We start from the raw sequence: 26,763 nt of genomic DNA, 5'->3' as shown, positions 1-26,763 counted from the left end.
AAAAATCCATCCCACTCTTATAATTAGCCATCGGGGCTTGCCTGTGCTATGCGCCTTGTGCCTCTTTGGAGAGCTAAAAAAGTATCAAGTGTGTTAAAATACCTCAGCAAGCCTTGTACTGGATCTTTGTGGGCTTTGTGGGTGTCTTTCTTTTGTTTTCGTAGTTCAGTAAGGAAGGAGAATAACTTCTAAAGGCAAACTTTAGCTGGTCCGGTCCTCATCCGTCCCCCTGTCCCTTGCCTGTAGGTTACGTCAGCTGTAATACGGGAGGGGTTAGAGTAAAAGTAGAGCTTTCCTCTCCTTCTGTGGGTTGAAATGTTTACTTCCACCCCACAAGGATGAAAACTCTTCGTTTTAGGCAGATTATCTCCCTGCTGGCTTGAGAGCGCTGACTTGGAAGTGTGTGCTTTTTTTCACAGAATATTAGGGATTGGGAGGGACCCTGAAAGATCCCCCAGCCCAATCCCCCACCCCATTCCCTCATCCAAGTCATCGATGAATATATTGAACAACGCTCGTCCCAGTACCGACCCTTGAGGGGCTCCACTAGATACAGGCCTCCGGCTCGAGTCCATCCCATTGACCACAACCCTCTGGCTTCTTCCCTTCAGACAGTTCACAGCCCACCTGCCCCCCTGATTGTCCAGACCACACTCCCTCAGTTTAGCATTTTTTTTTGCAAAAAATATTGATTATTTTTGCATAAATCCGTAGAGAGATGATGTGGCTGCGTGTACAAAGCTGTGCTACAGAAACTGGAAAAAAAAACTCACATTGAGGACTCTGTTCTGTCATCCCTTTCCCAGTCTGGTCTCGTTTACACCGAAGAGGAGTGGCAGAAGGAGTGGAACGAGCTCATCAAGTTGGCCTCCAGCGAGCCTCGCGTGCACTACGGCACCAACGGAGGCAACTGCGGGGGGTACGTGGAGCAGGCGAGCGCACGGACGGGGCGTGCGAAGTGGCTGGGAGGCTTTCCAGCCTTCTGGCTGGGATGTCCAGGGCTTAAGTGGCCATGATTAACATGGGACAGGGGGAAAAAAAAAGAGGATATCTTCCTTAAACGTACAGCTTGGAATAACTTGCCCGAGGGCAGGTCCAGGGACCTGGCTGGGAACAGCGGAGGGGTTTGCTGCTTTGGTCCCGCTTGTATGGGAGGGTTTTAAGGGGAGGGTTGAAGGATTGTGAAAAACAATGAAAACATCCATTAAAATGTTACGGAAAACCATCTCTCTAAATGCTGCCTGACCCCTTTTGTGGGGTAACAGCTCTTTTCCAGAATTGAACAAAAACCTAATCTTTTCTCACGTTTCATCATGTTGTTGGCTCCGAAATGAGAGTGATAAACAAAAGCTGAGAATTTCTGCAGTGTTCTCTCTCCCTCTGTGTTTCAAGGGCACTTTATCGCTGCAGCCATCCCAAACAAACACAACTTTTGAGGCTCTTTAGATAAGAGACTCCAAGAAGTGCCAAGTAGCAATGTGGTATTTCCTGGAAACAAACCCTTGCCTTAGAATAGGATTTTTTTTTGGATCTGTCTCTGTGTCTAAAATACGAAATTAGAGAAAAGATGAAACTTAATGCCATTAATATGATCTAAGTCCATGCTGTTGCCTGTAAAGAACTCTCGCTGCCTTTAAAAGCGATGATTAAGTGCACAGAGGACGAAAATTGATTTAGTTCTTGTTTCCCAGCGTTGAAAGCTCTGAGGAACCTGTGTACGAGAGCCTGGAGGAGTTTCATGTCTTTGTCCTGGCCCACGTGCTGAAGAGACCCATAGTAGTGGTGGCAGACACGATGCTGCGGGACTCGGGGGGAGAAGGTAAGAGTCGCGCTCACTTGTCTTTATTAATTGTGCGTGCTCAGGCTGCGTATCCCCTGTGCGCTGCTGTCAGGGGCTCTTTCTGCTCCATGGAGCCTGATTTTCAGCCCTGTCGATGAGCGATGAGCGTGGGGCGGGCTGCTGGGCGTGACTCCGCTGGAGGCTATGAGCCATACAGCTGAGCATCACCGGCTGATCTGCTGCCTTTTCACGATGACTTTTCTACTTCTTTTGCCCCTACGTGTGTGTACAGATGGGAAATTCCGTTCTCTGCGTGTAGTATTTTCCACTAGCAGACTTAATTTCCTGTCAGAAAAGATTCATCAATTACCATCACTCTGTGTGCAAATTTAAGATGTTTTTTTTGTGTGCGTGTGGAGGAGGGCTTTTGTAGAAACTACAGATTCATTCTGCAACTGTGTTCCTCCTGGTATAAAATGGATGTCTGTTTGGGGTTTGTTTTTGTTTTGTTTTTCTTCTTTTGCCCCTCAAGTTGATAGCTAATTGCAGGTAAAACCTTGAAGTGAAACAGCTTGTTCTGGAGCAGTTTCAGGATAAACAAGTCTTAACTCTTCAGCCTATTTTGAAAACTAATCAGCCCGATTTCTTTCCAGCCTTTGCCCCTATTCCCTTTGGAGGCATCTATCTTCCCCTGGAAGTTCCAGCCAACAAATGCCATCGTTCCCCTTTGGTTCTGGCGTACGACCAAGCCCATTTCTCTGCCCTGGTATCTATGGAGCAGAAGGAACCCACAAAAGATCAAGGTAGGTGATGAACAAGCCCAGTGATTTACATCCCGAGCCCTGGCAGTCGCAGCAGCGCTTGTGCACCATTTGGCACGCCACCAGTGGCCGTCAGAACCGACGCCGTTCTTGGTGAGCGCTCCGAGCTTGGCTGCCGCTGCTGACACCGTGAAAGGTTGCCTTGTGACAGGGGTTAGACAGGCTGGAGGAGCCGGGTGACGTGAGGAAAGCTTAATTTATGTGGGGAGCACGCTGGAGATAGACGTCGGGCTTCTGTGTCAACTGCAGTTCGGGCGACTGATGAGAGATGCGGCGCAGAAGTGGCAGGCGCTGTCGCCTTGGCGCAGCGTGCCAAATCTCGTCCTTTCGGGCAGTTAAGTGGGCTTTCTGTTCTCCTCCTCGTGCAGCTGTGATCCCCCTGACAGACTCCGAGCATAAGCTGCTCCCTGTGCACTTCGCTGTGGATCCCGGGAAGGATTGGCAGTGGGGAAAAGACGACAGTGACAACGTCAAGCTGGCCAGGTCGGTTGTCTGGACGCCGGAGCGGTCGCAGCCGCGCAGTTCGTTCTTTATCCCCGGCTGCTCACGAGCACTGGGGGGTTTCTTGGGTCTGGGTGGAAGTTGTGCTGAGGTACGAACCTATTCAGTGCAGACAGAGCAGCTTTTTCTTTTTTTTTTTTTCCCTTTTTTTTCCTGATGTCCTGAGTATTTTGGTATATTTTGGGAAGGGTAGTGACATCTTAGCGGCTTCGATAAGGAGGATCAGGTATTGTAGCCTGCGTTCTCAGGCACAAAAAGGTGCATTTTTCCCTTCCTGCGTCCCCAGAGATAACAAACACCTTTGCCCATGAGCCCCAGGAGCCGGAGGGATGCTTGCAGGCAGACACCCGTCCTGGTTTGGGCTCAGACCACGGGCGAGCTGCGGCACGGTTTGGTAGCAGCGAGTTTCCTGTTATTGAGCCAGGAGTCGCCAATAGTGGGCGTCGTGGTCGGAGAGCTGGAAGCATGACTTGTCCATCACATGACTTCGGGTTAGGAAACGTAGAAACCTCCAAGATCAGCGCGTTTATTAAAGCTCAGGGCAGGTTTTAGCGACACAGTATTGCACAGTACAGATATTTCGTTTTGAGGTTTTTTTTTGTTTTTTTTTTTTTAACCGATAGGAAATACTGTGTGTTTTTAATGGAAAAAAAAATGACAAATGGAAATTGTTGAGAAAACATCTTTGCTTTTTTTTCTGAAGTTGTTTTTGTGGAGAGGAAAATCATTTTGAAACTAGCTCTGTTTAGATCTGTGACATCTGCTTTTGTGTTACTTGTCTCGTGTACCAATAAGATTATTTGCCAGGTTGGTATTAATTTGTAGCAAACTCGATTCTGACATACAGGAATCTTCTTACTTATTCATTTCCTTTTTAATTAAAAGGCTTGGAAGGCTACAAAAATGTTATCTTTTGTATTGCTGCTGCCTTGATGGTTTTTACTCATTAAAACATGCGTTTTAACATAAAGACAACAGGCAAATGCCTTGGTAACGATGGAGAAAAAAACCTTGGGTCTTAAAGTGGGACTTGACTCTGACTTCTTGTGCTTGTTTCAAATTTTAGTGTGACGCTATCGTTGGAAGCCAAGCTGCACTTGCTGCACAGCTACATGAATGTTAAATGGATCACGCTGCCTTGTGACACGCAGGTAAAGAGACGAGGGGTGTTTTCTTTAATTATTTCAGCCTCCCTTCTGCAGGGCGGCGGAAGCGAAGTCGTCGTCTGCCCAGCCCTCCTTCACGTGAGGTTGTCCGTGCTTCCATTGGAAAAGGCAGCTAGCGCAGCTCCGAGCAGATAAACAACTCGTGTTTTTGTGCGTGCGCGTCTCTCTCGAGCTTTTCCTGCCTGTTTTTATCCTTCCTGCAAAGCTGAAGCGCAGCCCTCGCACGTCCTGCTGAGCAGCGCAGCCTGCTGTGTAGGTGTCTGGCAGCGAGGACGACTGCTGCCTATTCCAAGACAAACACAAACTGTTGGTTTGTGGCCACCAGAAGCTGACTTGCGGCTTGACTGTAATTTTCCTGGGACCTTTCGTTGTCGGGACTGACTCGTGGAGCTCTGGGAACTTCTGCCTGCTTCCAACATCCCCGTGGCAGCTGCCTTAGCAGTGCGGGTGTCACCGGGCTGCCAGGCGTGAAGGATTTCTTTCTTTGTTAGCTTTTTATTGTTTGTGTTGCTTTTTTTTTCTCCTCTCTTTTGGAGAAAACTCCCCAGACTTACACGTGAGCTGTTCTGATCTGTCTGAAACCTGCACGTGGCCAGGGCGTGTGCTGAGTTCTGCGGGTCGCTCTTTGGCTGCAGCATTGACGTGAAATAACTCCGGAGCTGAGAGCCGCCACTTGTCCCCTCTGTTCTCCTAGCGAGTGCTTGCTACTCCATTTATTTCACCTTCAGCCTGAAAAGTCTTATCTGAGGAACTTATTTGACTTTGATATGTGTTTTCTTTCTCCCCAGGCGCCTCTGGCCCAGCCAGAATCCCCTACAGCCTCTGCAGGAGACGACGCTCGTTCAGCTGCGGAGTCAGGGGAGTCCGACAAGGAGTCGGTCTGCAGCAGTTCGGCAAGCAACGGTGGCAGCAGGGGTTGCAAGGACAAAGAGAAACCAAAGAAAGACCGAGAAAAGGACAAGGAAAAGGATAAAAAACGGGCAGACTCGGTCGCTAACAAGCTGGGCAGCTTTGGCAAGACTTTGGGAAGTAAGCTAAAAAAGAACATGGGAGGGTTGATGCACAGCAAAACTATGAAGGGAGGTGTGAGCAACGGGCAGGGAGATACCTTGGAGAAGAAAAAGAAGGGATCCTTGAAGTCAAGGAAAGGAAGCAAAGAGGAATCCTCCCAAGGAGACTTGTCGGCTCCTGTGGAGAAAACCTGCCCGGGAAAAGCGGCCCCCGAGAAGCCGTCGGACCCCTACAAGTACAGCAACGACGTGAGGCTGAGCCTCAGCATCCTCCGGGCTGCCATGCAGGGAGAGCGCAAGTTCATCTTCGCCGGCCACCTCAAGACCAGCAACAGGCTCCAGTACCAGGAGGAGATGATCCAGCAGTACCTGCTGGACGCCGAGGAGCGCTTTTTGGCCGAGCAGAAGCAAAAGGAGGCAGAGAAGAAGGCGCTGGCGAGCGCTGCCCCCGCCAAGAGGCTGGAGCCGGAGCTGAACGCCCACAAGGGCGAGGAGGCGATGCTCAGCCCCGCTTACCCCCAGCCTCCTCCTGCTTACGCCATCCAGACCCCGGATCTGGCCCTCGGCGCGAAGATGGCAGCTTTTCCCTCCAGCTACTCGGGCGTCTTCACCTTCCCCCGGCCCTCCGTGGCCAGCAGCGCGGAAGGATCTCATCCCCCCGGCTTCCCCGACGGCCGGCGCCAGGTCGCGGGGGGGCCCTGCGGCAGCCTCCCCCCTTACGCCACGCTCCCCAGGCACTGCGGCCAGGCCCGGCCGAGCCCCCACGCCTCCAGCCCTTCCCACGCCGGGCGATTTTCCCCCACGGACACGGATTCTCACCCCGGCTTCCCGGCGGAACGCGACGGCCCGGGCGGTCCGGCCCCGCACAGCAACGGCTGCCGGGAGCACGCGGAGCAGGACGGCTCGCAGAAAGGAGCGGACAAAGCGAGGGGCCGCGCTCTTTATAACGTCCAGCAGACCAAATGCAAGCAGCCCAACTGCAGCTTCTACGGGCACCCGGAAACCGGGAACTTCTGCTCCTGCTGCTACAGGGAGGAGCTGAAGCGCAAGGAGCGGGAGGCTCTGGTGCACAGGTTCTGAGCGCTCTGCCCGCGCTGCTCTTCGGACCCGTGGCACCTGGGGGATGCAATAACGCCCGTATTTTCCCCCCCCCCTCCCCACGTTCCTCTCCCTGTCTGTGGAAGGAGGGAGGCGGCGGGCGCTTGGCCGGACGGGCTGAGGAGCGCGATGCGGCCGCCGCGCCGCGGAGGTGACCCACGGCCAGCCCTCCTCCCCGCGGCATCGCCACGAGCACGGGCGCCTTGGACGGGCTCTGGTTAGCCAGGGGGGGCTCGGGTTAGCCGGGGGGGGGCTCGGTAGCCAGCCGCCGTGGAGGGCGAGCTCAGGTCGGAGCGCGAGGCGCGGGGGCTCCTCGCCGCCACCGCCGAACCAGACCAAAGCTTCGGGAGCAGCGAGCGCCCCGCAGGTCCTCCGGCCGGGCTCGACCCTCACTTCTCGTAGCGCTTCTCCCAAATCGAGCGAAACTGCCCCAGCAATTTCAGTTAGAAAGTCACAGACCTTTTAATTGAGAGGTTTTTCTTTTTTTTTTTTTTTTTTTAACACTGTTTTTATTTTATTTGATGTTTTCTGGTACTGAGAGGAGCTTAGTCGGAAGCGGACGTTATTTTATTTTTATTTTTCTGTTTTCGGTTTGAACTCGTCTGAGCCCAGCGGACGTCTCCCAGCGCCTCGCAGCAGCGGGCTCGGGGCGCTGCCCTTCCGAGGGGCTCGGCTCTTGTTTTTAAACGTTACTTTAAAATTCTTCTTGGGGTGGGAGGGGGACGGGGTGGTCACAGTGCTGAGTGGCTTTGAGTTTTCCTGCAGAAGTTCCGTGCGGAACCGTTACCGGTACAGTCGAACCGACTTAGAATCGACGGAGAAACGAGGTCAGTGTCTCCACCCAGCAATAACCAACGGCGTGGAGAAGCAGGGAGGACAAAGAGCGCCCCGCGGCACCGGGAGGTAAATCTGCACCGGGCTGCCCTTAGCTTACAGCTGTGCGTGGACACACACACGATAACTCTTTCTACTTGAGCAAGCTACTTCCATACTACCTCTGTTCTGCTGAATAGAATTAACTCGGCTCCATTTTGCTGAGCCACGTAACTGACCTTAGGCTGAGTAATATTAAAGATATTTTTTGATAATAGGGCTAAAGAGTGAAATGTAAGAAAAACGAACCCGTACCTGTGTTACTCCCACACTCGCTGTGGTCCATCCACTACGTCCCCTTCTCCCCGGCCGAGCCCCGCGGCGCGGCACGAGCGCTGCCCTGAGCTCCCCGTTTTTCAGGGCGGGTGTAACTTTAGCACTGCAATGTTTGCACAGATCTTTTTTGTAACTGTAGATCCCAAACTGGACTCGATCCTCGTTCCAGTCCTGTATAGAGCAAAGGTTCAGCATTTTACCGCGTGGAAATAAAACGTGAATTACGCTGATGAGTCAAAGCTTTACAACATTCCCTCGTTTTTTTTTTTTTTTTGTTTTTTTTTGTTTTTCCAAAGCCATCAAACTATGCAATCCCTTCCCACGCTGATCCCCCCCACCCGCCACGGGGAGAAGGGAAGAGAGAACGGGGCAGAGAGGGTGAAAGTGTACTTAACACTGGGGACTCACCTGAAGCCTTATTCTCACAAATACACTAAGGCTTTCTTCTAACGTACAACTTTTACCGGTTTAATGTACGTCTAAAAAAACAACCCAGCCCCAAACTAAGGCCTTTTCTGTCGCAGATGGCTGCTTTTGGCTTTCATAAAGGCCGGGGCCGTCCCTGTGCAGGAAAGGCCTTGGTGGAAGCGGTGCCGACGCCTGCTGCGGGTGCTCCCACCTGGGTGGCTCGGCTCGGCCCCGCTAGGGCTGGGTTTGGGCTGTCGCGCTCGAAGCCAACGGCCTGTAAATATCCGAGCTCCTCCACCCCTCTGACTAAAGCTGTTCTTTTGGGTTTTGTTAAATCGCTGCTACTCGGAGCGTAGATAAGCCTTGCCCGGCTGCAAAAGGGGCATGGAGATAAGGTCGCTGCAAGCGGGGTTTTCCTTAGGGTCCCTTTGCCCGGCAGTGGGGAGCCCCGGGGCTGGCACGCGGTCAGGGAGGCGTGCAGGGTGACTGCTGTGGGCGTGCTCTGCTCTTGGAGTGATGCAAGGCAGCGAATTTCTCCCTGGGGGTGGGTTAAAGTGCGCTGGGTTTACTGCAGGGGTGAGAGCGCGCGCGGTCGGGTCCGTGCCGGCGGCTCTCCCCCCGGTGACCCCGCAGCAACTCATTGGCGGAACCCAAATATCAAACCCGAGTGGGTTTATTTGAAACAAAACAAAACCCAACTCGCTGTGCGGGGATCAGTTTGTGCAGAGGCTTCTGCCTCTTCTTTTTCCTGTGCCCCGGAGCAGCAGCTTTATTGTAGAATCCTTCGGCTGCTGCCGAGAGCACGAGGAGCGGGGATGCTCTGCGCCCCCCGCCAAAGCACGAGGAGCGGGGACGCTCCGTGCCCCCCGCCAAAGACCGCAGGCAGGGGAGGACGGAAGGCACGAATTGATGCTCCACCAGCTCAATGCCCCTTTCCTGCTTTTTTTGGGGGAATCATCCCCGCTTCGGCCAACCCCATCCAGCCGCTGCGCCAACCCGCCCGAGGGGGCCGTGCGGCGCAGCCGGCGTCGGCCAGCTGCCGGAGCCGCTGCCGCCGTTCCTCCTCCTGAGGGTTTTTGGGGGAGAAAAGGGAGTTTGGCCGAGTGCTTTGTGCCCGCTGCTGATGCCGTGGCCCTGCCGGTGAGGTTTGGCCGCGGCGCCGTCCTCCCCGGGGACCGCGCGATCCCCGACGGCCGCAGCCCCAGGAGCCTGGAGGGGAGCGGGGTGGTGGAGGTGAGGGGCGAAGTTCCCCAAAAATTAATTCCCCAATTCCCCGTTTTGGGGTCGGTTTTGAAGCCCAGCCCTGTGGCCCGTGCTTGGTCTGCCATTTTTACCGCCGTTCCTGGAATTCGTAGCTTTTTTTAAACTCAAAATGGGGGAAAAAAAAAATCACAACTACAGGCAAAATTAGGTTTCCAATGAAAAGAGTAAAATAGCAAAGAGTATTTTTTCTACGAAGTGCAGAATCTCAGCTGTTCCCTGAGCATCCCTGAGCCCAAACCTTCCTGCCTTACACACCGAATCGAGGGAATCGGCCGCGTTTCTTCAGTACTGCTAAGGATTTTTTCAGGTCATTTTTGTTTCCTTTATGGTGAAACTAATATTTTTTTCCATGGGACTATTAAATACAACTTATATTTATTGGAAGACATTTACCAACCACCGGTTCCTTTCCATAACCATGCCAGAGCCCCTGCCCACGCCGTATTTTAGGGTTTTGATATGTTTTAGGGGCTCGATATATTTTCGGTACCTTTTTTTTTTTTCTTTTTAAGTGGGGTGGGAGAGCGAGAGCAGCTTGTGCTCCGCAGCACCTCGCACGGAGGCACCAAACCACCCCAGGGTTTTTCTCCCACGTCTGCCCCGCCGGCGTGTGAAGGAGACGGGGAAGGGGAGGCTGCGACTTGATCCCGAGGTCTCGAAACAAGTGCACTTAGCGGTGTAACGGGAAGAAACTTTGCTGCCGTCGGGACCTGGGGGTTTCTGCGCAGCCTGGCCCTCCTGCAGTAAAGGTCCACGACCCTTTTGGAAAGTTTTCATTTTGTCTTAGCCCCGGGTCCCATCCTGCAGCCTGGGTTTTGGCCCCATCTTGGCCGTCTTGCCCGGGCTCCCCAAACGAGCTTCGTAACGTCCCCCGTGTCCCCAGCCCCTCCAGGGAGGGGTGGTGGGATGCTCTGGTCTTCACCGATCGCACAAGAGGTGACCTGAATTAATTCTGCAACCATTTATTCACAAAAGACTTTTTTTTTTTTTAAATTAAGGAATATTGGGTTGGCGATTTTTACTCTTTGTTCGAGCACTGCTGTACTGAGCACTAGATGGCGCGTTGTAATCGGGCTGTTCACGGCATCCTTCATTTATGCTACCATAGATTCACTGACAATAAACAACGTTCAACTAATTACCACCGCCGGCGGCCGTGCCTCTTTCCTGCGCTTCGGGACGAGCATCGCCCCCGCTCCAGGCCCTTCCAACGCGTCCCCCTCGCCTGTTTTGTGGGGACGTGTTGGGTTTATTGGCTTTTCCTCCTGCCATCGATACGGGGAGCTCAGGGAGAATTTCTTCTCTTTGGGTGCTCACTGGGGGGCTGCTTTTAAAGGGAACCCCCCCCCAGCTGCTGCTCCTGCCCTGGTCGTGTCCCTCGTCACCCTTCTGGAGGAGCCTTTCCCCGGTGCTTTGGGCGGTCAGGCGAAGGATTTAAAACCCACCCGAGGCTTGGCACGGCGTGGCGATAAAATCCGGCTCCTTGCCAACGCGGGGCGCTCCGGCTGCTTCGGTGGGTTCAGAAATTAGGAAAACTCTCGGCCCCGGGGCTGCGCACGCCTGCGCCCTCTTCCCCCCCGCGGCGCTATTTTGGGGTGAAACGGGTTTCTGGGTGCAGGTTTGGGCTCAGAAGGCGTTGGCGGGGCGAAGAGCAAAGGTCTGGGTCCAGCCGAGCGCTGCAGCAGCTGGATCGGTCCCCGCGTGAACTCGCAGGACTTTGTCCCACGCTCGGAGAACCCAGCCTGGAGGCTTCGCACCGGCTCCGGGTGCGGCACCCCCCGGTTTTTACCCGTGGGGTGTTACGGGAGCGCTCCGGGCTGGGTGGGACAGCTCCGCTCCCTACTGGAGCAGAAAAAATGCCAGCTATTTCAGCTGCTCGCTCCACCTGCTCCCACGCTCGAGCCAGGCCCGGCTGGGAGCCCGAGGAAGGGTTCTGCCGATGGCCCCGAGTCCCAGCCCCGCTCCTCCCTCTCGGGGACATCCCACAGGCGTCCCGGTGGCGCTGTGCTCCCCACATTTTGGAGCTGCTTCCGAACCCCAAAGCAGGTTGCTCCCCCTGTTTGTGCCCTAAATGATGCAAATCGGGGGGTCGGGGGCGTTTGCTGCCTGGGGGATGCAGGGTGAGGTTTTGGGGCCAGTTGGAAACGTACCTCGGTGCTACCGGGTGCTGAGAACCCCTGTGGGGTCAGGGGAGCTCAGAGCAGGTTCCTGTGGGGTTTCTTTGACCCCCCCCCCCCAACCCCTACAGCAGTGGGATTATTTTATTCTTGCCCCCAGTGCTTTCCCTTCCTCCCAGGGCCGTGCTCAGCGCCACGTCGGTGCCGGCTCGCCAATTTTCCTGCAGCTCTCGGGGCAGCCCCGCGGCCCGGGCTGACCCCGAGCTGGCGCAGACGCTGCCCCACCGCCGATCCCTGGCCTTGGAGCCGATCCCTGGCCCAAAGCCCCGCAGGAAATTCTTCTCATCCGCAAGGTGCTGGAGCCGGGGACCCATCCAAGCCCCGCCCCGGGGGCCCCGGGGCTGTGCTGCCGGGTGATTTTCCTACAGGTGGAAAATTGGGGTGCGCAACACTGAGGCTCCCCCAAAAAGCTGGAGGCAAAAAGGGCCCCAAATAGGATTTTAGTGCTCCGACACCTTCCCACAGGCCTGGTTTAGCCGGTGCCAGTTCTTGGATCTCGGCCGCCCTGGTCCTGCCCCAGCCGGAGGGGCTGAGTCAGCGGGGTTGGCTTTTGGGGTCCCCCGGGGGTTCCACCTGCTGCCGGGAGCGGGGTCAGGACCCCCGGGGCCCCCAGCGGGGGCCCACGCGGTGCCGCTTGGCACGGCCCGGCCAGCGCTGGCTTTTCCGGGGTTGGGAGGAGATGGCGATGCCTCAGCGATGAGTCACGGAGCGGCTCGTTCCTCCCCGGCACCGCCGCTTGGCCTCCGTGGGGAGCCCGCGGGGGCCGCACGGTGCCCCCGGGGGAAGGTGCGGGGACGGGATGGGGGCACCCGAACGGGACCGGGTGAATCCCGGCTGCGCACGGCGCCGCGCGTCCCCCATGGGGTTCGGGGAGCTGAGTGCCCTTCCTCCGGCTCCTTATGGGGTGTGGGGAGCTGAGCATCCCCCGCTGGCACCAAACGTCCCTTATAGGGTTTAGGGAGTTGCGTGTCCTCCCCCCAGCACCGTGAGCCCCTTGTGGGGTGCCAGGAGCTGTGTGCATCCCCCTCTGGCACCAGTGATCCCTTTTGGGGTGCCAGGAGCTGCAAGTGCCCCACGTCCCCAGTACCAGGCGTCCCTCATCCAGTCTGTCCCCCCAGTACCAGGCATCCAGGGAGCTGTGTGCCCCCCCCAAGCACCAGGCACCCTTTTTGGGGTGCCAGGAGCTGCGTGTCCCCCCCGTGCCCCCAGCACCCCACATCCCTTTTGGGGGTTCAGGGAGCCGCATGCCCCCCCGGCACCCCACATCCCGTTTGGGGTTCAGGAAGCCGTTGGTCCCCCCGTGCCCCCCAGCACACTGCATCCCTTTGGGGGTGCCCGGAGCTGCTCGGAGCCCCCCCCCCCATGCCCACGGGGGGCCCCCCCCTGCCCTCTGTGCCCCACTCATCGAACACCTTCCCCCCCCCCCACGCCGCGGGGGGAAACTGAGGCTGGCGGTGAGCCCCGTGCTGCCGCCGCCGCCTCTGCTCCGCCCTGGCCTCCCGCTGCCAGGAGCCGGCCTCGCTCGGGGAGCGGAGGCCGCAGGATGCCGGGGGGGCCGCGGGCGGCCGAAGCGGGGCGGTTGCTGCCTCCTCGGGATCCCCGCTCTTGCTCCCGTCCCGTTCCGTCCCGCCCGGTCGGGCAAAGTCCTCCGCCATGAACGGGGAGAGGGGAGGCAGCCGCTCGGCCTTCCCCGGCCTCCCAGGTAGGAGCCTCCGCCGCCGAGCCTCCGCCGGCCGCGGGCAGGTGGCCGGATGCTGGGGGCCTCCGCCGCAGCCGAGGCTCGGGGGTCGCCGAGGGGGGCGTGGGGGGAGGCCGGGGGCACGGGGACCGATGAGGGGGGTGTTAGGGGGGGTCACGTACAGCCTGGAGAGACCCCCCTGGGTCTGGGGGGTGTGGGGGGGCACCCCCGTGCGCCTCCTCCCCGGAGGCCAACCGGCCCCGTCCCGCAGGGGAGGTGGTGCTGGAGGAGGCTGCGGGAGTGCGGCTGCGGTGCCGCGAAGGGGACGGCTCGGTGCCGGGCACCTTGGTCTGCACCAACCTCCGCGTCGCCTTCCTGGCCGCCCCCGGGCACGGCGTGCAGGTGGGGTCCCGCCGCGACCCCCCCGACCCCCCCCCCCCCCCCAAGCCCCCAGCCAGCTCAGCCCGGCTGCTTCCCCCCCCCGCCCCGGCCCCGACCTCGCTGCCTCCCGGTCCCAAACCCTCCTGGTCCTGACCCTCTGCTGGCTGCAGCCCCGTCCCCAGCCAGCCCCAACCCAGCCGTGTCGCGATCCCATCTCAGCTGCGTCCCGGTAGCATCCCAGCCCCATCCCAAGCACATCCTGACCCCATCCTGCTTCGATCCCAGTGGTATCCCGGCCCCAGCCCGACCCCAACCCCGGCCCCATCCCGACCCCAACCCCAGCCCCATCCTGACCCCAGCCCCATCCTGACCCCACACTGATCCCGTCCCGGCTGCACCCCTGCTTCATCCCATCCCCATCCCAGCCACGGTCCCGACCCCATCCCCGTCCCACCCTCGCTCCTCAGACGCAGAACCGCGATCCCCATTCCCCCCGCACCCGGGGAACTCCTCGCTGCAGGACCCGGGAGGGCACAGGGGCTGCCACGGGTCACAGCACCGGCTGGACAAAGGCTGTGGGGTCCCGGATGCGGCCCCGCTGCCTTTTTGGGGTACCGGAGCGGCTCCCAGCTCTTCCCAAATCTCCTGCAGCCTCCCGTCGCCCCCCTGCAGAGCGAGCACAACGTGGCGCTGCCCTGCATCCGCAAGCTGGTGGCAGGTAAAGGAACCGGGGGGGGGGCACAGCACCGAGCTCGGACGAGCGGGGCCGGGCTCGGCGGGCGCTGACGGCCGCTCCCGGCCCGCCGCAGGCAGCAGCTTCACCAAGCCCAAGGTGCTGACGGCCGCCTCCACCCTCAAGTTCATCCCCGAGGAGCTGCTGATTTTCTGCCGGGATTTCCGCCTGCTGCGCTTCCACTTCCACGAGAACGGGCTGGCGCCCCAGGCGTACCGGGTGAGCCGGGGGGGGGGGGGCCTCGTGCCCTGCTCCTGGGCGATCCCCAGCGTAATTACAAGAGGTGGGGGGGGCTCACGCATGGTCCCCGTCACGTTGCTCCTCTCTGCAGGTGGCCAACGCCATCGCCCAGGCGCGGGAGACGGCCACGTGGCCGGGGGACAGCGGGGACGGGGACGGCTGCTCCCGGGCAGAAGCCAAGCCGGAGGAGGAGGAGGAGGGTGAAGATGAGGAAGGCTCGGCCCCCACGCTGCTCTTCGAGAGCCTCCACGACTGGGAGAAGGAGCTGAAGCGCCAGGGCGCCGCGGGCTGGAGGGTGAGCGCCATCAACGAGCGCTTCGACATGGCCCCCAGGTACGGCCCGGCCGGGCGCCGGGCTCCAAGGGGCTGCTGGCCCCCACCCCGCCGGGGGGGCGCCCACCCCACGCCCCCCCCCCCCCCCTGCCCGCAGCCTGCCCCGCTACCTGTGGGTGCCCAGCGGGCTCCTGGACCACGACCTCAAGCGGACGTTCGCCCACTTCGAGGAGCGCCGCGTGCCCGTGAGTGCCGGGGCGGGAGGGAGGAATTGGGGTGCTGCCTGGGGGGGTGACCTGGGGGGTGTCCCCATCCTCCCCCTGCCCCGTCTCGCCTGCAGCGGCTCTGCTGGCACCACCCGGGCGGCAGCGACCTGCTGAGATCCGCCGGCTTCCACGCGGCCTCGGAGCCGGGCAGTGAGGACGTGAGGTGAGCCCTGGCGAGGATTTTGGGGCCGGGTTGGGGGTTTCGGGGCGCTGCCCGGCCCGGTCCCACGAGGGGGGGGGGTCTCCGTGTCCCCCTCCCCAGGTGCCTGGAGGCTCTGCTGCGGGCGGGCCGCGGGCCGTGCGTGCTGGCCGACGCCGCCGAGCTGCCCACCCTGGCCGACATCCAGCTTGCCCACCTCAAGCTGTGGGCGCTCTGCCTGCACGGTGAGAGGGGACGGGGACCGGGGGGGACCCCAGGTCTCATTCTGGGGGGGGACCCCGGGCTCATCGCCCTCCCCTGACCCCCCTTTTGCCCGCACGGCGCAGGCGCGGCGGCCGAGGAGAAGTGGCTCTCGGCGCTGGAGGCGACGCGCTGGCTGGACCACGTCCGGTGAGCGGGGAGCTTTTGGGGTGCGCGGGGCAGCGGGGGAAAGCCCGGCCCTCAAAATGTTTCCCCCCCCCGGCCCCCCCACCCCGCTTTGGGGGCCATTCACCCCCAAGCACGCCCAGCAGCTGCAGGGTGACGGGGCGCTGTGGCGGACGGGCGGTTACCCCGATCCCACGGGGGGGCTGGAGACCCCCGGGCAGGCAGAGGCAACATTTTGGGGTGCCCTGACCCCCCGCCCCCCCCCACGCCCCTCCTCGCCCCCAGCGCCTGCTTGAGGAAAGCCGTCGAGGTGGCATCGCTGCTGGCGGGGCGCCGCTGCTGCGTCCTCCTGCAAGGTAGAGCCGGCACCGCGGGGCCACCGGAGCACGGCGGGGGGACCGCGGGGACACCCCAAACACCCCCCTACCCCCCCCACCCCCCCTCCCTTATCACCGCCTCGTCCCACCAGAGCCGTCCGACCGGGACCTCAACTGCCTGCTGGCCTCCCTGGTGCAGCTCCTGGCGGACCCCCACGCCCGGACCCTGCCCGGCTTCCAGAGCCTGGTGCAGCGCGAGTGGGTGGCAGCCGGCCACCCCTTTCCCCGCCGCCTCGGCCTGCGGCGCGACAGCCCCCGGGAGGAGGTGGGCACCGCGCCGCAGCCCCCCCCCCCCCCCCCCCGGTGTCCCCCCTGCCCGTCCCGGGGGAGGGTGACGGGTCGGTGTCGTTCCACCACCCCCCCCCCCCGCCCCCACTTTCCCCGCAGGCGCCCGTGTTCCCGCTGTTCCTGGACTGCACGTGGCAGCTGGTGCGGCAGTTCCCGGCGGCCTTCGGCTTCACCGAGGCGTACCTGCTGGCCCTGCACGACAGCAGCTTCCTGCCCTACTGCGGCACCTTCCTCTTCAGCTGCCAGCGCCAGCGGGGCCGCGGCGGCCCGGTGAGCGGGGCTGGGGGCTCGGCGGCACCCCTGGACCCCTTCCAGCAGGTTGAGGGTGGCGGGGAAATCCTCCTCACCCGCCCCCGGGGCCGCATCCAGCTGCCCGGCGGCGCCGTGCCTCGGTTTCCCCACCCGTGCCCCGAATCCCCCCAGCTTTTTTGGGGGGGGGGGGGGGCTCACCCCGTCCCTTCCTCCTCCCCGCAGCAGCAGCCCCGCAGCCAGACCTACACGCCGGTGAACGGCTGGTGGGACCCCCCCCCGGGCAGGGGGGGCAGCGCCGCCAGCCGCCTGCCCCCAGTTTGGGACTGGGCGCTGCGCTACAGCCCGCAGCAGCAGGCGCGGTTTCGGAACCCGGCGGGGGTCCCCAGCACCGTGGGACCCCCCGACACCGCGAACCCCCAGACCACGGGCACGGTGAGCCTGGGGGGGGGGGGGGGGTCTGGGGGGGCAGCGCTGGGAAGGGATGAGGGTGCTGGGGTTGTGCTGCCCCCATGCCACGAGACACACACCCCCCCCCCCCCGCTCTCCCGCTGGATTTTGGGGGGGCTCGGAGTCTAAAATCCCTCCCCTGTGCTGATCCGCCCCTGGCAGCTGGGTTTTCTCCCCCGTTTTCCCTAACCGCTGGGGTTTCCGCCCGTTTCCCCTTCCTGCTGCATCTCCTCTGTTGTCCCCCTGGCTTTTACACCTCCTTTTACCCTAATTGCCGCTTTTCCCCGTTTTTCCCTAACCACTGGCTCTCCCACCTCCCTTTTAACCCAGCTGCTGGTTTCCCCTCCATTTTCCCTACCCACCGGCTTTTCCACCCCCTTTTCACCGTAACTGCTGGATTTCCCCCCATTTTCCCTAACCCCCATCTTTTCCACCCCCTTTTCACCCTACCCCCTATTTTTCCCCCCGTTTTCCCTAACCCCCATCTTTTCCACCCCCTTTTCACCCTACCCCCTATTTTTCCCCCCGTTTTCCCTAACCACCGTCTCTCCCACCCCCTTTTTACCCTAACCCCTCTTTTTTTCCCCCCATTTCCCAGCCCGCCGATGCCTGGCCTGGGCCAGGAGCCGGGGACGTCTTCGCTCTGGCCAAGGGCTCGCTGTGTCCCCAGCCCTTCCCGTGGCGCAGCGGCCGCCCCCCCCCACGCTTGCTCCGCTGGGCCCCCTCCCTGGAGAGCCTCAGCGAGCGGGGGGGCGGCTCGGGGGGCAGCCCCGTCCCCGCGCCCCCCCGGGGGCTGCTGCTGCCCTGCGCCGCGGGGCCCTCGGTGCGGCTCTGGCGCCGCTGCTACCTGCGGGGCCTGCCCGAGGCCCAGGTATGGGGGCAAAAAGGGGGCTGGGGGGGGAGGGGGGTCCTGGGGGGGGTCTGGTTGGAGAAGTGGGGGGAAATTGAGTCATTGGGGGGGGAACTGGGTCCTGGGGGGGGGAAACTGAGTCACGGGGGGGGGGAAGGGGGTCCCGGGGGGGGGGACTAAGCCCTGGAGTGGGGGAAACTGGGTCCTGGAGGGGGGAAACTGAGTCACGGGGGGGGAAACTGAGTTATGGGAGGGGGGGAACTGGATCCCAGGAGGGGGGGAAACTGAGTCACGGGGGGGGGGAAAGGGGGTCCCGGGGGGGGGAAACTGAGTCACGGGGGGGGGGGGAAAGGGGGTCCCGGGGGGGGTAACTGAGTCACGGGGGGGGGGAAAGGGGGTCCCGGGGGGGGAAACTGAGTCACGGGGAGGGGGAAAGGGGGTCCTGGGGGGGGGAAACTGAGTCACGGGGGGGGGAAAGGGGGTCCCGGGGGGGGAAACTGAGTCACGGGGAGGGGGAAAGGGGGTCCCGGGGGGGGGAAACTGAGTCACGGGGAGGGGGAAAGGGGGTCCCGGGGGGGGGAAACTGAGTCACGGGGGGGGGGGGGGACTGGGTCACAAGGGGGGAAACTGGGTTCTGGGGGGGGGGACCGGGTCCCAAGGGGGGGGAACCGGGTCCCAGGGGAGGGTAACTGAGTCCCGGGGGGGGCTGCGCTGTGCCGGGTGGGTGCACCCCCGAGGGGCTCCCCGGCTTGGAACGGATTTCTTGCCCCCCAGCCTGTGCAGGACGGGGTTTGGGGCTGGTGCGGGTGGTCGTGCGCGTCCATCCCGACCCCATGTCCGTCCGTCCGTCCTGCCCGCCGCGGGCGTCTGTCCTAACGGGCTTGGGCCCCGTCTCCCCGCAGCGCGGGCGCTTCGCCCCGTCTCCGGCCGGCCTGGCGGAGGAGCTGACGCTGCTGCAGGACCGCCTCAGCGCCTGGCAAGCGCAGGGACCCCGCACCAGGGCCGCCGGCAGCCCCCTGGCACCGTCGCGATGAGGGATGGGGGAAAAGGAAAAGAACCCCGGGGGGGGGGGGGCGGGAAACGAACGCCGCCGGGACAGAGCCGGCCCTTGGGGGGGGGGGAGCTGACCCCGGGGCTCCCCTGCGGGTTTTTTTTTTTGGGGGGGAAAGCCCCCAAAGCTCCCCGCGGCCTCTCCACTGCTGCCTCCCTGCTCCTCGCCGGGGCTCTTGTGGCTTTTTGGGGCCGGGGACAGCTTTTTGGGGCCAGCGCCGGCTTTTTGGGGCCGTCACAGGCTTTTTGGGGCCAGCACCGGCTTTTTGGGGCCGTCACAGGCTTTTTGGGGCCAGCGCCGGCTTTTTGGGGCCAGCACCGGCTTTTTGGGGCCATCACAGGCTTTTGGGGGCCAGCACCGGCCTTTTGGGGCCATCACAGGCTTTTTGGGGCCAGCGCCGGCTTTTTGGGGCCGTCACAGGCTTTTTGGGGCCAGCGCCGGCTTTTTGGGGCCATCACAGGCTTTTGGGGGCCAGCACCGGCCTTTTGGGGCCATCACAGGCTTTTTGGGGCCAGCGCCGGCTTTTTGGGGCCATCACAGGCTTTTTGGGGCCAGCGCCGGCTTTTTGGGGCCGTCATAGGCTTTTTGGGGCCGTCACAGGCTTTTTGGGGCCGTCACAGGCTTTTTGGGGCCGACGCAGGCTTTTTGGGGCCAGCTCCTACCATGCTGCTCCCCGGCTGCTCTGGAGGAGGCCGAGCACCCCAGGAGTGCCGCGGGCGCCCCAGCACAGCCGATTTCCCCTTTTTTTGCCTTAAATTCCTTGCTACCTCCACGTGCCTCGGGGCTGGGCTCACCACCCCGGGCCCACGCGTCCGGCCCCGCCACGGGGTCGCTTTGCTCCCACACGAGCCGAGCTTTGCTGGGAGCCCAGCGCCAGGCCTCTGTCGGCGACACACTGTCGCGATACGGGAGGGGCGGGGACCCCAGGGCTTGGCCACGGGAAGAGGCCGGGACCCGCCGGGGCTGTGAAGAGAACGGGGCTCTGAGCGCTGGCGGCCCCCGGCCGTGCACTTTTATCGAGGTTTATGTCGGGAGCTCGCCCGCACGCGGCGGTTTGCACTTTTTATTGAGGTTTGTGTCGGGGAGCTCAATAAAGCGGCCTGCGGGCACTGCGGCGTGGCTCCGAGTGAACGGCCCGGGCTGGGGGCCCTGGGCTGGGGTGGGGGTGCCCGGCCCCAGCCGCGCTGCCGGCCGCGGGGGCGATATCGCCGCCTATCGCGGCGGGGCTATCGCGACAGAACAGGCCCGGCCTCAACATGGCGCCCACGCCATTTCCGGCCCGCCGCGAGGGGGCGGGGCTAGCGCCTGGGGCTGACGTCAGGGCGCGAGGGGCCGGCGCGTGCGGCGTTGCGTTGCGTCGGTTACGTTACGTAGGTTACGTTCCATAGGTTGCCTTGTGCTGCGTTACGCATGTTACGTAGCGCTGCTCTACGTAGGTTACGTAGGTTAAATGGGCTGAATTACGTAGGTTGTGTCGAGCTACGTAGATTACGTTACATAGGTTACGTTTTTCTGCATTACGTAGGTTACGTTACGTAGGTTAAACGGTCTGAGTTACGTAGGTTGCGTTGAGCTACGTAGGTTACGTTACATAGGTTACATCGCGCTGCGTTACGTAGATTACGTCACGTAGATCACATTTTGCACCGTTACGCAGGTTACGTTGCGCTGCGTTACGCAGGCTGCGTTACGCGGGTTGCATCGCGCTGCGTTACGTAGATTGCGTAGATTGCCGGGCGTTGCGTTACGCAGGTTGCGTTACGCGGCTGGCGCCGCGCTGCGCTACGCAGCTTACGTTGCGCTGCGCTACGCAGCTTGCGTCCCGGCGGCGAGAGCGGGCCAAGATGGCGGCGGGGCCCATCTCGGAGCGGAACCAGGGTGAGCGGCGGGGGCCGGGGGGGTGCGCGGCGGCGGCGGGGGGCCGGGCGGGGGCCGGCGGGGTCTCGGCGCCGTCAGCTCCCCCTCCTGCGTCTCCCTCGAGGGCTTCCGGCCCCGGGAGGCCGAGCTGCAGCGCCCCGGAGGCCGCGGGCCGCCGCCTCCTGACGGGACGCTCGGTGTTTGCCCCCCCCCTCAGATGCCACCGTGTACGTGGGGGGCCTGGACGAGAAGGTGAGCGAGCCGCTGCTGTGGGAGCTCTTCCTCCAGGCCGGGCCCGTGGTCAACACGCACATGCCCAAGGACCGGGTCACCGGGCAGCACCAAGGTGAGGAGCTGCGGGGGGGGCTCCGGGGGGGCCCGGAGCGGGGAGCCGAGGGCCCTCGGGCGGTGCCCGGGCTGTGCCGGGGGGCAGGGAGGCCTGCAGGGGGCCCTGGGCACGGTGGGTCGAGGGGCGGAGGCCAAGGGATGAGGTTTAACACGGCCCAGTGCTGGGTGCTGCAGTTGGGGCACAACAACCCCATGTAACGCTACAGGCTGGGGGCAGGGTGGTTGGAAACCATGCGGAGGGAAAGGAGCTGGGGGTGTTGGTCAGCGCCCACCTGAACGTGAGCCCGCGGTGTGCCCGGGTGGCCAAGAAGGCTAACGCCACCCTGGCTTGTATCAGGAGTAGCGCAGGCAGCAGGAGCAGGGAGGTGATCGTCGCAGCATCATCTGGGTTGGCAGAGACCTCCGAGATCACCCAGTCCAACCTCTGACCTAACGCTAACGAGTCCTCCACTAAACCACGTCACCAAGCTCTCCATCTAAACGTCTTTTAAAGACCTCCAGGGGTGGCGCCTCAACCACTTCCCTGGGCTGCCCATTCCAATGCCTAACAACCCTTTCGGTAAAGAAGTTCGTCCTAATATCCAACCTAAACCTCCCCTGGCGCAACTTGAGCCCGTTCCCCCTCGTCCTGTCACCAGGCACATCCCCCCCCCCCCCCGCTCGGCTCTGGTGAGGCTGCGCTCAGCTTTGGGCCCCTCGCTGCAAGGACATCGAGGCCCTGGAGGGAGGTGAAGGGAGGTGAGGGGTGGACGGTTGGCAGGGCAGATCGCTGCTCTCGGGCTCTGTTTCTAAAACAGGCAGGGTTGGAGCCTTCAGGGAGCAGCGAGCCCCTCGGAGGCAGCAGGGAGCGGCGCCGGGCCGTGGTTCTGCCCCCTCCTAAGCCTCTGCCTCGTTGCAGGCTATGGGTTCGTGGAGTTCCTCAGCGAGGAGGACGCGGATTACGCCATTAAGATCATGAACATGATCAAGCTGTACGGGAAGCCGATCCGCGTGAACAAAGCCTCGGCCCACAACAAAAACCTGGACGTGGGGGCCAACATCTTCATCGGCAACCTGGACCCCGAGATCGACGAGAAGCTGCTGTACGACACCTTCAGCGCCTTCGGGGTCATCCTGCAGACGCCCAAGATCATGCGGGACCCCGACACGGGCAACTCGAAGGGCTACGCCTTCATCAACTTCGCCAGCTTCGACGCCTCCGACGCCGCCATCGAGGCCATGAACGGACAGTACCTCTGCAACCGCCCCATCACCGTGTCCTACGCCTTCAAAAAGGATTCCAAGGGCGAGCGGCACGGCTCGGCCGCCGAGCGCCTCCTGGCAGCCCAGAACCCCCTCTCGCAGGCGGATCGGCCCCACCAGCTCTTCGCGGACGCCCCCCCTCCGCCGTCGGTCCCCACCCCCGTGGTCACCTCGCTGGGCCCCGGGGTCACCCCTCCAGGTGGGTACGGCCGAGGGGACGCGTCCCCGCGCCCCGCTGGGCGGGAACGAGGCGGTTTGGGGGCTGTTCCCTTGCTCCTCTGGGGGTTTGTGGAAGCGGCCCGCCTGCGGCTGGCGGCACAGTGCCCTGGGGAGGGGGCGGGGGGGGGCAGCAGGTCCCTGGCACCCACCCGGCTCAGCGCCGAGCGGTCGGATCCTGGGCTCCTGCTTCTCTCCAGTGGGTTTTCTGGTCGCTGTGGCCGTTTGTGTGTTCAGTCTCCTTCCCGACTGCCTGGTTTTGTTCTTTTTTTTTTTTCTTTTTAACTTTTTATCCTCTTGCACCCAACCAAACCCTCTGCGCTTCTCTCTCTGCAGGCCTCCCGCCCCCAGGATCGTTCCCCCCGCCGGTGCCTCCCCCCGGAGCGATGCCCCCCGGCATGCCTCCTGCCATGCCCCCGCCCCCGATGCCGCCCGGAGCCGGGGCTCCAGGCCCCCCCTCGGGGGCTGCGCCCAGCGGCGGGCACCCCCCTCACCCTCACCCCTTCCCTCCGGGCGGGATGCACCACCCAGGTAAGCTGCGGGCAGGTACCGGGCTCGGGAAGCCAAACTCCTCTTCTGCTGCGGGGTGGCCCTGCGTAAATCCCCCCTCTGGTTTCTTCCCCGAGGTTTTTTTTTTCCTTTGTGCGTGTGTAAAACGGGGAGAAAACTGCTGCTGTGCTCCGGGAGCGTGGCGTGGCCGTCGTAGGGCGGGCAGGGAGCTCGGGGGAGTTCCCCGGTTAGCTGCTGAGCGGCAGCCTGAGCTCCCCGGGGCTGAAACGTGCGGAAATAGCTCGGAGCAGGGCCCGGCGGGGTTTTAGGAAGGTAATTTAGGAACTAATTCCTCCTGGGAGGCATCCAGCCGGGTCAGGACGTTGGTTAGCTCGAGGCGGGCACGGGGAGACACGGTCCGGTGCTGCGCAGCCTTCGAAAGTCCCTGGTGCTGTTCTGGGAGGACGCTGCCGAGGCTCCAAGTCGTCGTCCTTTTCCTCCAGCGCGAATTCCTGCGTGAGGTGCGAACCTCCTCGGCGCAGCCTGCAGCTCCGCCAGGCGGGAGCTAATTGGAGACGCCGGAACAAAATGTTTCTCCGATTCCCTTCCGTTTTTTAGCCCCGTAGTACCGGGGAGCGAGCAGGGCGTGCATCCAGGCTGAGGTCCGGAACGCAGAAATTCGGGGAAATTCGCATCGGGTTGAGGAAAAAGAGGAGGAGAAAAAAAAAAAGAATCCCCGCTTTAATTTCTTCTCATCCTGCCCGCTCTCAAGCGGCCCCTGCACCGGGAGCTCGGCGGCGCGGGCTGATCAGGGCGCTCTGCGCGAGCGTGGCCGCGCGGGTGAGCAGATGGCTGCCGCCCTCCCCGACCGCAAGCCGCTTTTCCAGCCTTCAGCCAGCCAATTACCCACCGAAGGCCTGGCCGAGCGCTCCCCGCGGAGCTGCGCCGGGCTCCGGGGTTCCTCGGGAGAAAAGAATTTGCGTTTTGGTTTCTTAAAGGGGTTAAAAAAAAAAAGGATAAAATCTTAGGGGGGGGAGGAAAAAAAAAAAAAAGAGGGTGGGAGGGACCCGGCCACGCGGAGCAAGTTTTGAGGTCGTTGCTCAGGGTCCTGCCCGAGATCCCCGAGGGTGGTGGCTTCTCTCTGACCCCCTTTTTAAGGGCTGCGCCGTGCTCGCTGGCAAGGCTTTGCTTTTATTTCCTCTCCAAGCAGTGTTCCCTCCGCTCCCCTTCCTCTTAACTCTTGCCCTCCGCGTCGGAGGAGAGCTTTTGCCTCCCCCCCCCCTCCCATTTTGGTAGCAGAAAGCTCTCTACGCGCTTCCCTTACCCGATGTTCTGACCCTCGCGGGCTCCCCTTTCCCCCCAGGAATGCCCCCCATGCAGGTGCACCACGGACCCCCCGGCATGGGCCAGCACCACCCAGGACCCCCGGGCTCCGGAGGCCAGCCCCCGCCGCGGCCCCCGCCTGGCATGCCGCACCCCGGCCCCCCGCCCATGGGAATGCCGCCCCGAGGACCCCATTTCGGGTCGCCCATGGGTAAGTGGGGCGCCCGCGAGAGGCAGCCCGTGGGGTTTCCACGCTGCTCGTGCGCGTCGGGGACTTTCAGTGCCCTCCGCCGCAGCCTCCTGGTGGGGCGGCGCCTCGGGGCGGGACCTGGCGGCGCTGAGCAGGGTTTCCCGGGGTTTTCCTCGGGTTCCCTGTGGTGCGGGGCTTCTCCTGCAGGAGACGGGGCTGCCTGGGGGACTTCTTCGCATTTCCCAAGCGGGGAAGTTAAAAAAAAAAAACAAAAAACGGAGGGCTCCTGAGCGCCGCGGTGTCCTCTAGCCCCGCTGGGGGTCTTGGGGGGGGAGCGAGGGGGCAGCCTCGCGTCCCTCGGAGCTGGGCACCTGCCTGGCTCGGGGGACGTGGGAGAGGCGGCTGGGTAAAACCCGTCGTCACGGCACAGAAGGACGCTGCCCTCCGCTGAATTCGGAGTTTTTGGGGTCGTCCCTTGGGGGCGGGGGACACACGGGGGGGGGAAGCCGTGCCTGGGCCCCGAGGAGCCGGGGGCGGCTCTGCTTGGTGCTCTCTCCAGCGAGGCAGCCTCGTATCGAGAGGACCCCTCCTCCGAGGCCCCGGCTCGGTACCAGGAGGCTTCCACCAACCTTCCGCTTTCGCGGGCGGCTGCCCCAAAAGTGGGCACCGGGTGGGGCCGGCACCCAAGGGTGGGGTTGGGGTGGGGGGGGGGGTTGGGCGGGACGGGCGGGTGCTGACGCCTGTGCTCTGTCCCCGCAGGTCACCCCGGCCCCATGCCGCACCACGGGATGCGCGGCCCCCCTCCGCTGATGCCCCCTCACGGCTACAACGGCCCCCCTCGCCCCCCGCCCTACGGCTACCAGAGGGTCCCCCTGCCCCCCCGGCCCGCCCAGAGGCCCCCCGGGGTGCCCCCACGCGGTCCCTTGAGGGGCCCCCTGCCCTAAAGGCAGCGGCGGCCGAAGCTCCCTGCTGGGGCTCGTTCCCTCTCTGTCCTCGGACTTCCGTCCCCCCTCGGACCAACACGTTTGTGCCCAAGAGGCGTAGCTGGGTCCATCCCTGTCGCGGCTCCCCCCTCTTTTTTTTTTTACTCCCCCATCCCTTTCCCCCTTCTCTTTTTATAGCGTTTGTTTTGGTAATTTTTTTCCCTCCCCCCTCCTTTTATCTCCGCCTGGAAGATTTTTCAAGGTACTTTTAACAGGATTTATATATTTTTTTTTCCCTATGTAAAGCCCGTTTACCAATAAACCCTTTTAGGAGCAGGGGGGGCTGTCCCTCTGGGGTCAGGATGAGGCTCTGCCTGTTTGTTTGTGGCCGAGGCACCGCTCGGCTGCCCTTGCCTCGCTCGTGCTGATGCTCTGCGTCCTGGTGAGGTGCTGAATTGGGGCCGGAGCACCCGATCTCGTGCCCCGCCCGGGCTGTTTGCTGCTGGCTGACGTGCTCCAGCACCCCCGCAGCGAAGAAAATGCGCGATCGAGCCTTAAAACCCGCTGCGTCCTTGGATGTTTGTGCCGGAGCGCCCAGGTAAACGGCCCGGATGTTTGGAGAAGAAATTTGGCAGTGAGACCTGCTGTCCCGAGCCCTTCCCTAACGAGATCTCTGTGTCCATACTGCTCACAGCCACGGGAAACCATTCCAGCTGCGGGTTTGGGGATGACATTAACCGGAGGGCAGCGGAATTTGGGGGGTAAGCGGGTCTCCTGGGGGGCAGGAGGTGGAGCAGGCCTGGTCCCTGCGTTGTCTCCCTGCTTCCTGGGGCTGAGTCGCCGGAGCTGGCCTCTCCTAACGAATTCGGTGGCTTCGCGCTGGCGAGACAGGTAACTGGGGAGGTGGAAAAAGCGGCGTCTGTGCGCGGAAAGCTTCGCGCCTTCCCCAGCAGTCGGGAAGGTGCGAGGAGGGCCGGGGCTCGGCTCGCCGCAGAGCTCCTCGCAGGAAGGCGGCCGAGCCTGCTGTTGGAGGCAGGGAGTTGCTGGCTTCCTACGTGAGAGGCTCTAAAGCCCAGGTGGTTTAAAGGCCAAAAAAAAAACCCGACCCAGTATCTCCAGATATTTGTCCTAGAGTTTTTTGTGGCTTTAGGGAAGAGCCAAGAGAGACGAATGGGGGACCAGCGTTTATTATGAGTGGGGTTTTTTGGCTGTAGGGACTCTTCTTGGGGAGCTGCCGTGGCTCTTCCTTCTCCTGCAGAGAAGCTGTCTTGTTTTCAGCCTTGCTTTTACTCTTTGCCGGTTTATTTCTGCTTTGTTTTAACTTCCTAGGGCTAAAGTTGACCTTTAGCTCCCATCTCTGTTCAGCCTCGTGGGCCAAAGAGCAAGAACGGTGCCGTGCTTTTCCTCTTAGTCGTCGCGGGGTCGCTTGGGAAGTGCCTG

At 62.2% G+C, this 26,763-nt stretch overlaps 3 protein-coding genes across 11 annotated transcripts in view; all 3 read left to right on the top strand.

The window, feature by feature from the left end:
* OTUD7B (OTU deubiquitinase 7B) overlaps positions 1-10,335 on the top strand; it is a 41,589-nt gene extending 31,254 nt beyond the window's left edge. For all 8 annotated transcript variants that reach the window (XM_040538900.1, XM_040538901.1, XM_040538899.1 and 5 more), the window contains 6 exons: positions 807-919; positions 1,692-1,819; positions 2,434-2,583; positions 2,970-3,084; positions 4,169-4,253; positions 5,057-10,335. In XM_040538900.1, the coding sequence (XP_040394834.1) occupies positions 807-919; positions 1,692-1,819; positions 2,434-2,583; positions 2,970-3,084; positions 4,169-4,253; positions 5,057-6,358 (1,893 nt within the window). In that variant the 3' untranslated portion in view covers positions 6,359-10,335. The remainder of the gene's footprint in view (positions 1-806; positions 920-1,691; positions 1,820-2,433; positions 2,584-2,969; positions 3,085-4,168; positions 4,254-5,056) is intronic.
* Positions 10,336-12,850: 2,515 nt separating this feature from the next.
* On the top strand, positions 12,851-19,844 carry MTMR11 (myotubularin related protein 11). Of its 2 annotated transcripts, none has more exons than XM_040538914.1 (15): positions 12,851-13,075; positions 13,323-13,453; positions 14,084-14,150; positions 14,242-14,384; positions 14,497-14,738; positions 14,836-14,923; positions 15,019-15,107; positions 15,207-15,328; positions 15,431-15,494; positions 15,756-15,826; positions 15,940-16,112; positions 16,235-16,405; positions 16,613-16,819; positions 17,433-17,705; positions 18,587-19,844. In XM_040538914.1, exons 1-15 carry the CDS (start codon positions 13,027-13,029, stop codon positions 18,716-18,718), a joined length of 2,022 nt encoding a protein of 673 aa, XP_040394848.1. In that variant the 5' UTR covers positions 12,851-13,026; the 3' UTR covers positions 18,719-19,844. The 2 variants fall into 2 exon arrangements, with proteins under 2 accessions (XP_040394848.1, XP_040394847.1); XM_040538913.1 differs by having other exon boundaries at positions 16,610-16,819.
* A 491-nt stretch (positions 19,845-20,335) lies between these two features.
* Positions 20,336-25,686, top strand: SF3B4 (splicing factor 3b subunit 4). The gene is made up of 6 exons (XM_040538923.1): positions 20,336-20,613; positions 20,810-20,938; positions 21,839-22,381; positions 22,735-22,929; positions 24,251-24,421; positions 25,160-25,686. The coding sequence occupies exons 1-6, from the start codon at positions 20,580-20,582 to the stop codon at positions 25,342-25,344; spliced, it is 1,257 nt and encodes a 418-aa protein (XP_040394857.1). The 5' UTR covers positions 20,336-20,579; the 3' UTR covers positions 25,345-25,686.
* Positions 25,687-26,763: the final 1,077 nt, after the last annotated feature.

This window comes from Cygnus olor, chromosome 28 (assembly GCF_009769625.2).
Source record: "Cygnus olor isolate bCygOlo1 chromosome 28, bCygOlo1.pri.v2, whole genome shotgun sequence".
NCBI lineage: Eukaryota > Metazoa > Chordata > Aves > Anseriformes > Anatidae > Cygnus > Cygnus olor.
The sequence above is the reverse complement of the archived record's forward strand: the minus strand, read 5'-3'. Positions and strand labels throughout refer to the sequence as shown.

Coding starts and splice junctions, on each gene's coding strand:
- MTMR11 (XM_040538913.1), top strand. CDS start 13,027: ATGAACGGGGAGAGGGGAGGCAGCCGCTCGGCCTTCCCCGGCCTCCCA. Junction 14,385..14,496: donor TGGCGCCCCAGGCGTACCGG/GTGAGCCGGGGG, acceptor TCCTCTCTGCAG/GTGGCCAACGCCATCGCCCA. Junction 15,329..15,430: donor GTGGGCGCTCTGCCTGCACG/GTGAGAGGGGAC, acceptor CGCACGGCGCAG/GCGCGGCGGCCGAGGAGAAG.
- SF3B4 (XM_040538923.1), top strand. CDS start 20,580: ATGGCGGCGGGGCCCATCTCGGAGCGGAACCAGG. Junction 20,614..20,809: donor CATCTCGGAGCGGAACCAGG/GTGAGCGGCGGG, acceptor CCCCCCCCTCAG/ATGCCACCGTGTACGTGGGG. Junction 20,939..21,838: donor GGTCACCGGGCAGCACCAAG/GTGAGGAGCTGC, acceptor GCCTCGTTGCAG/GCTATGGGTTCGTGGAGTTC.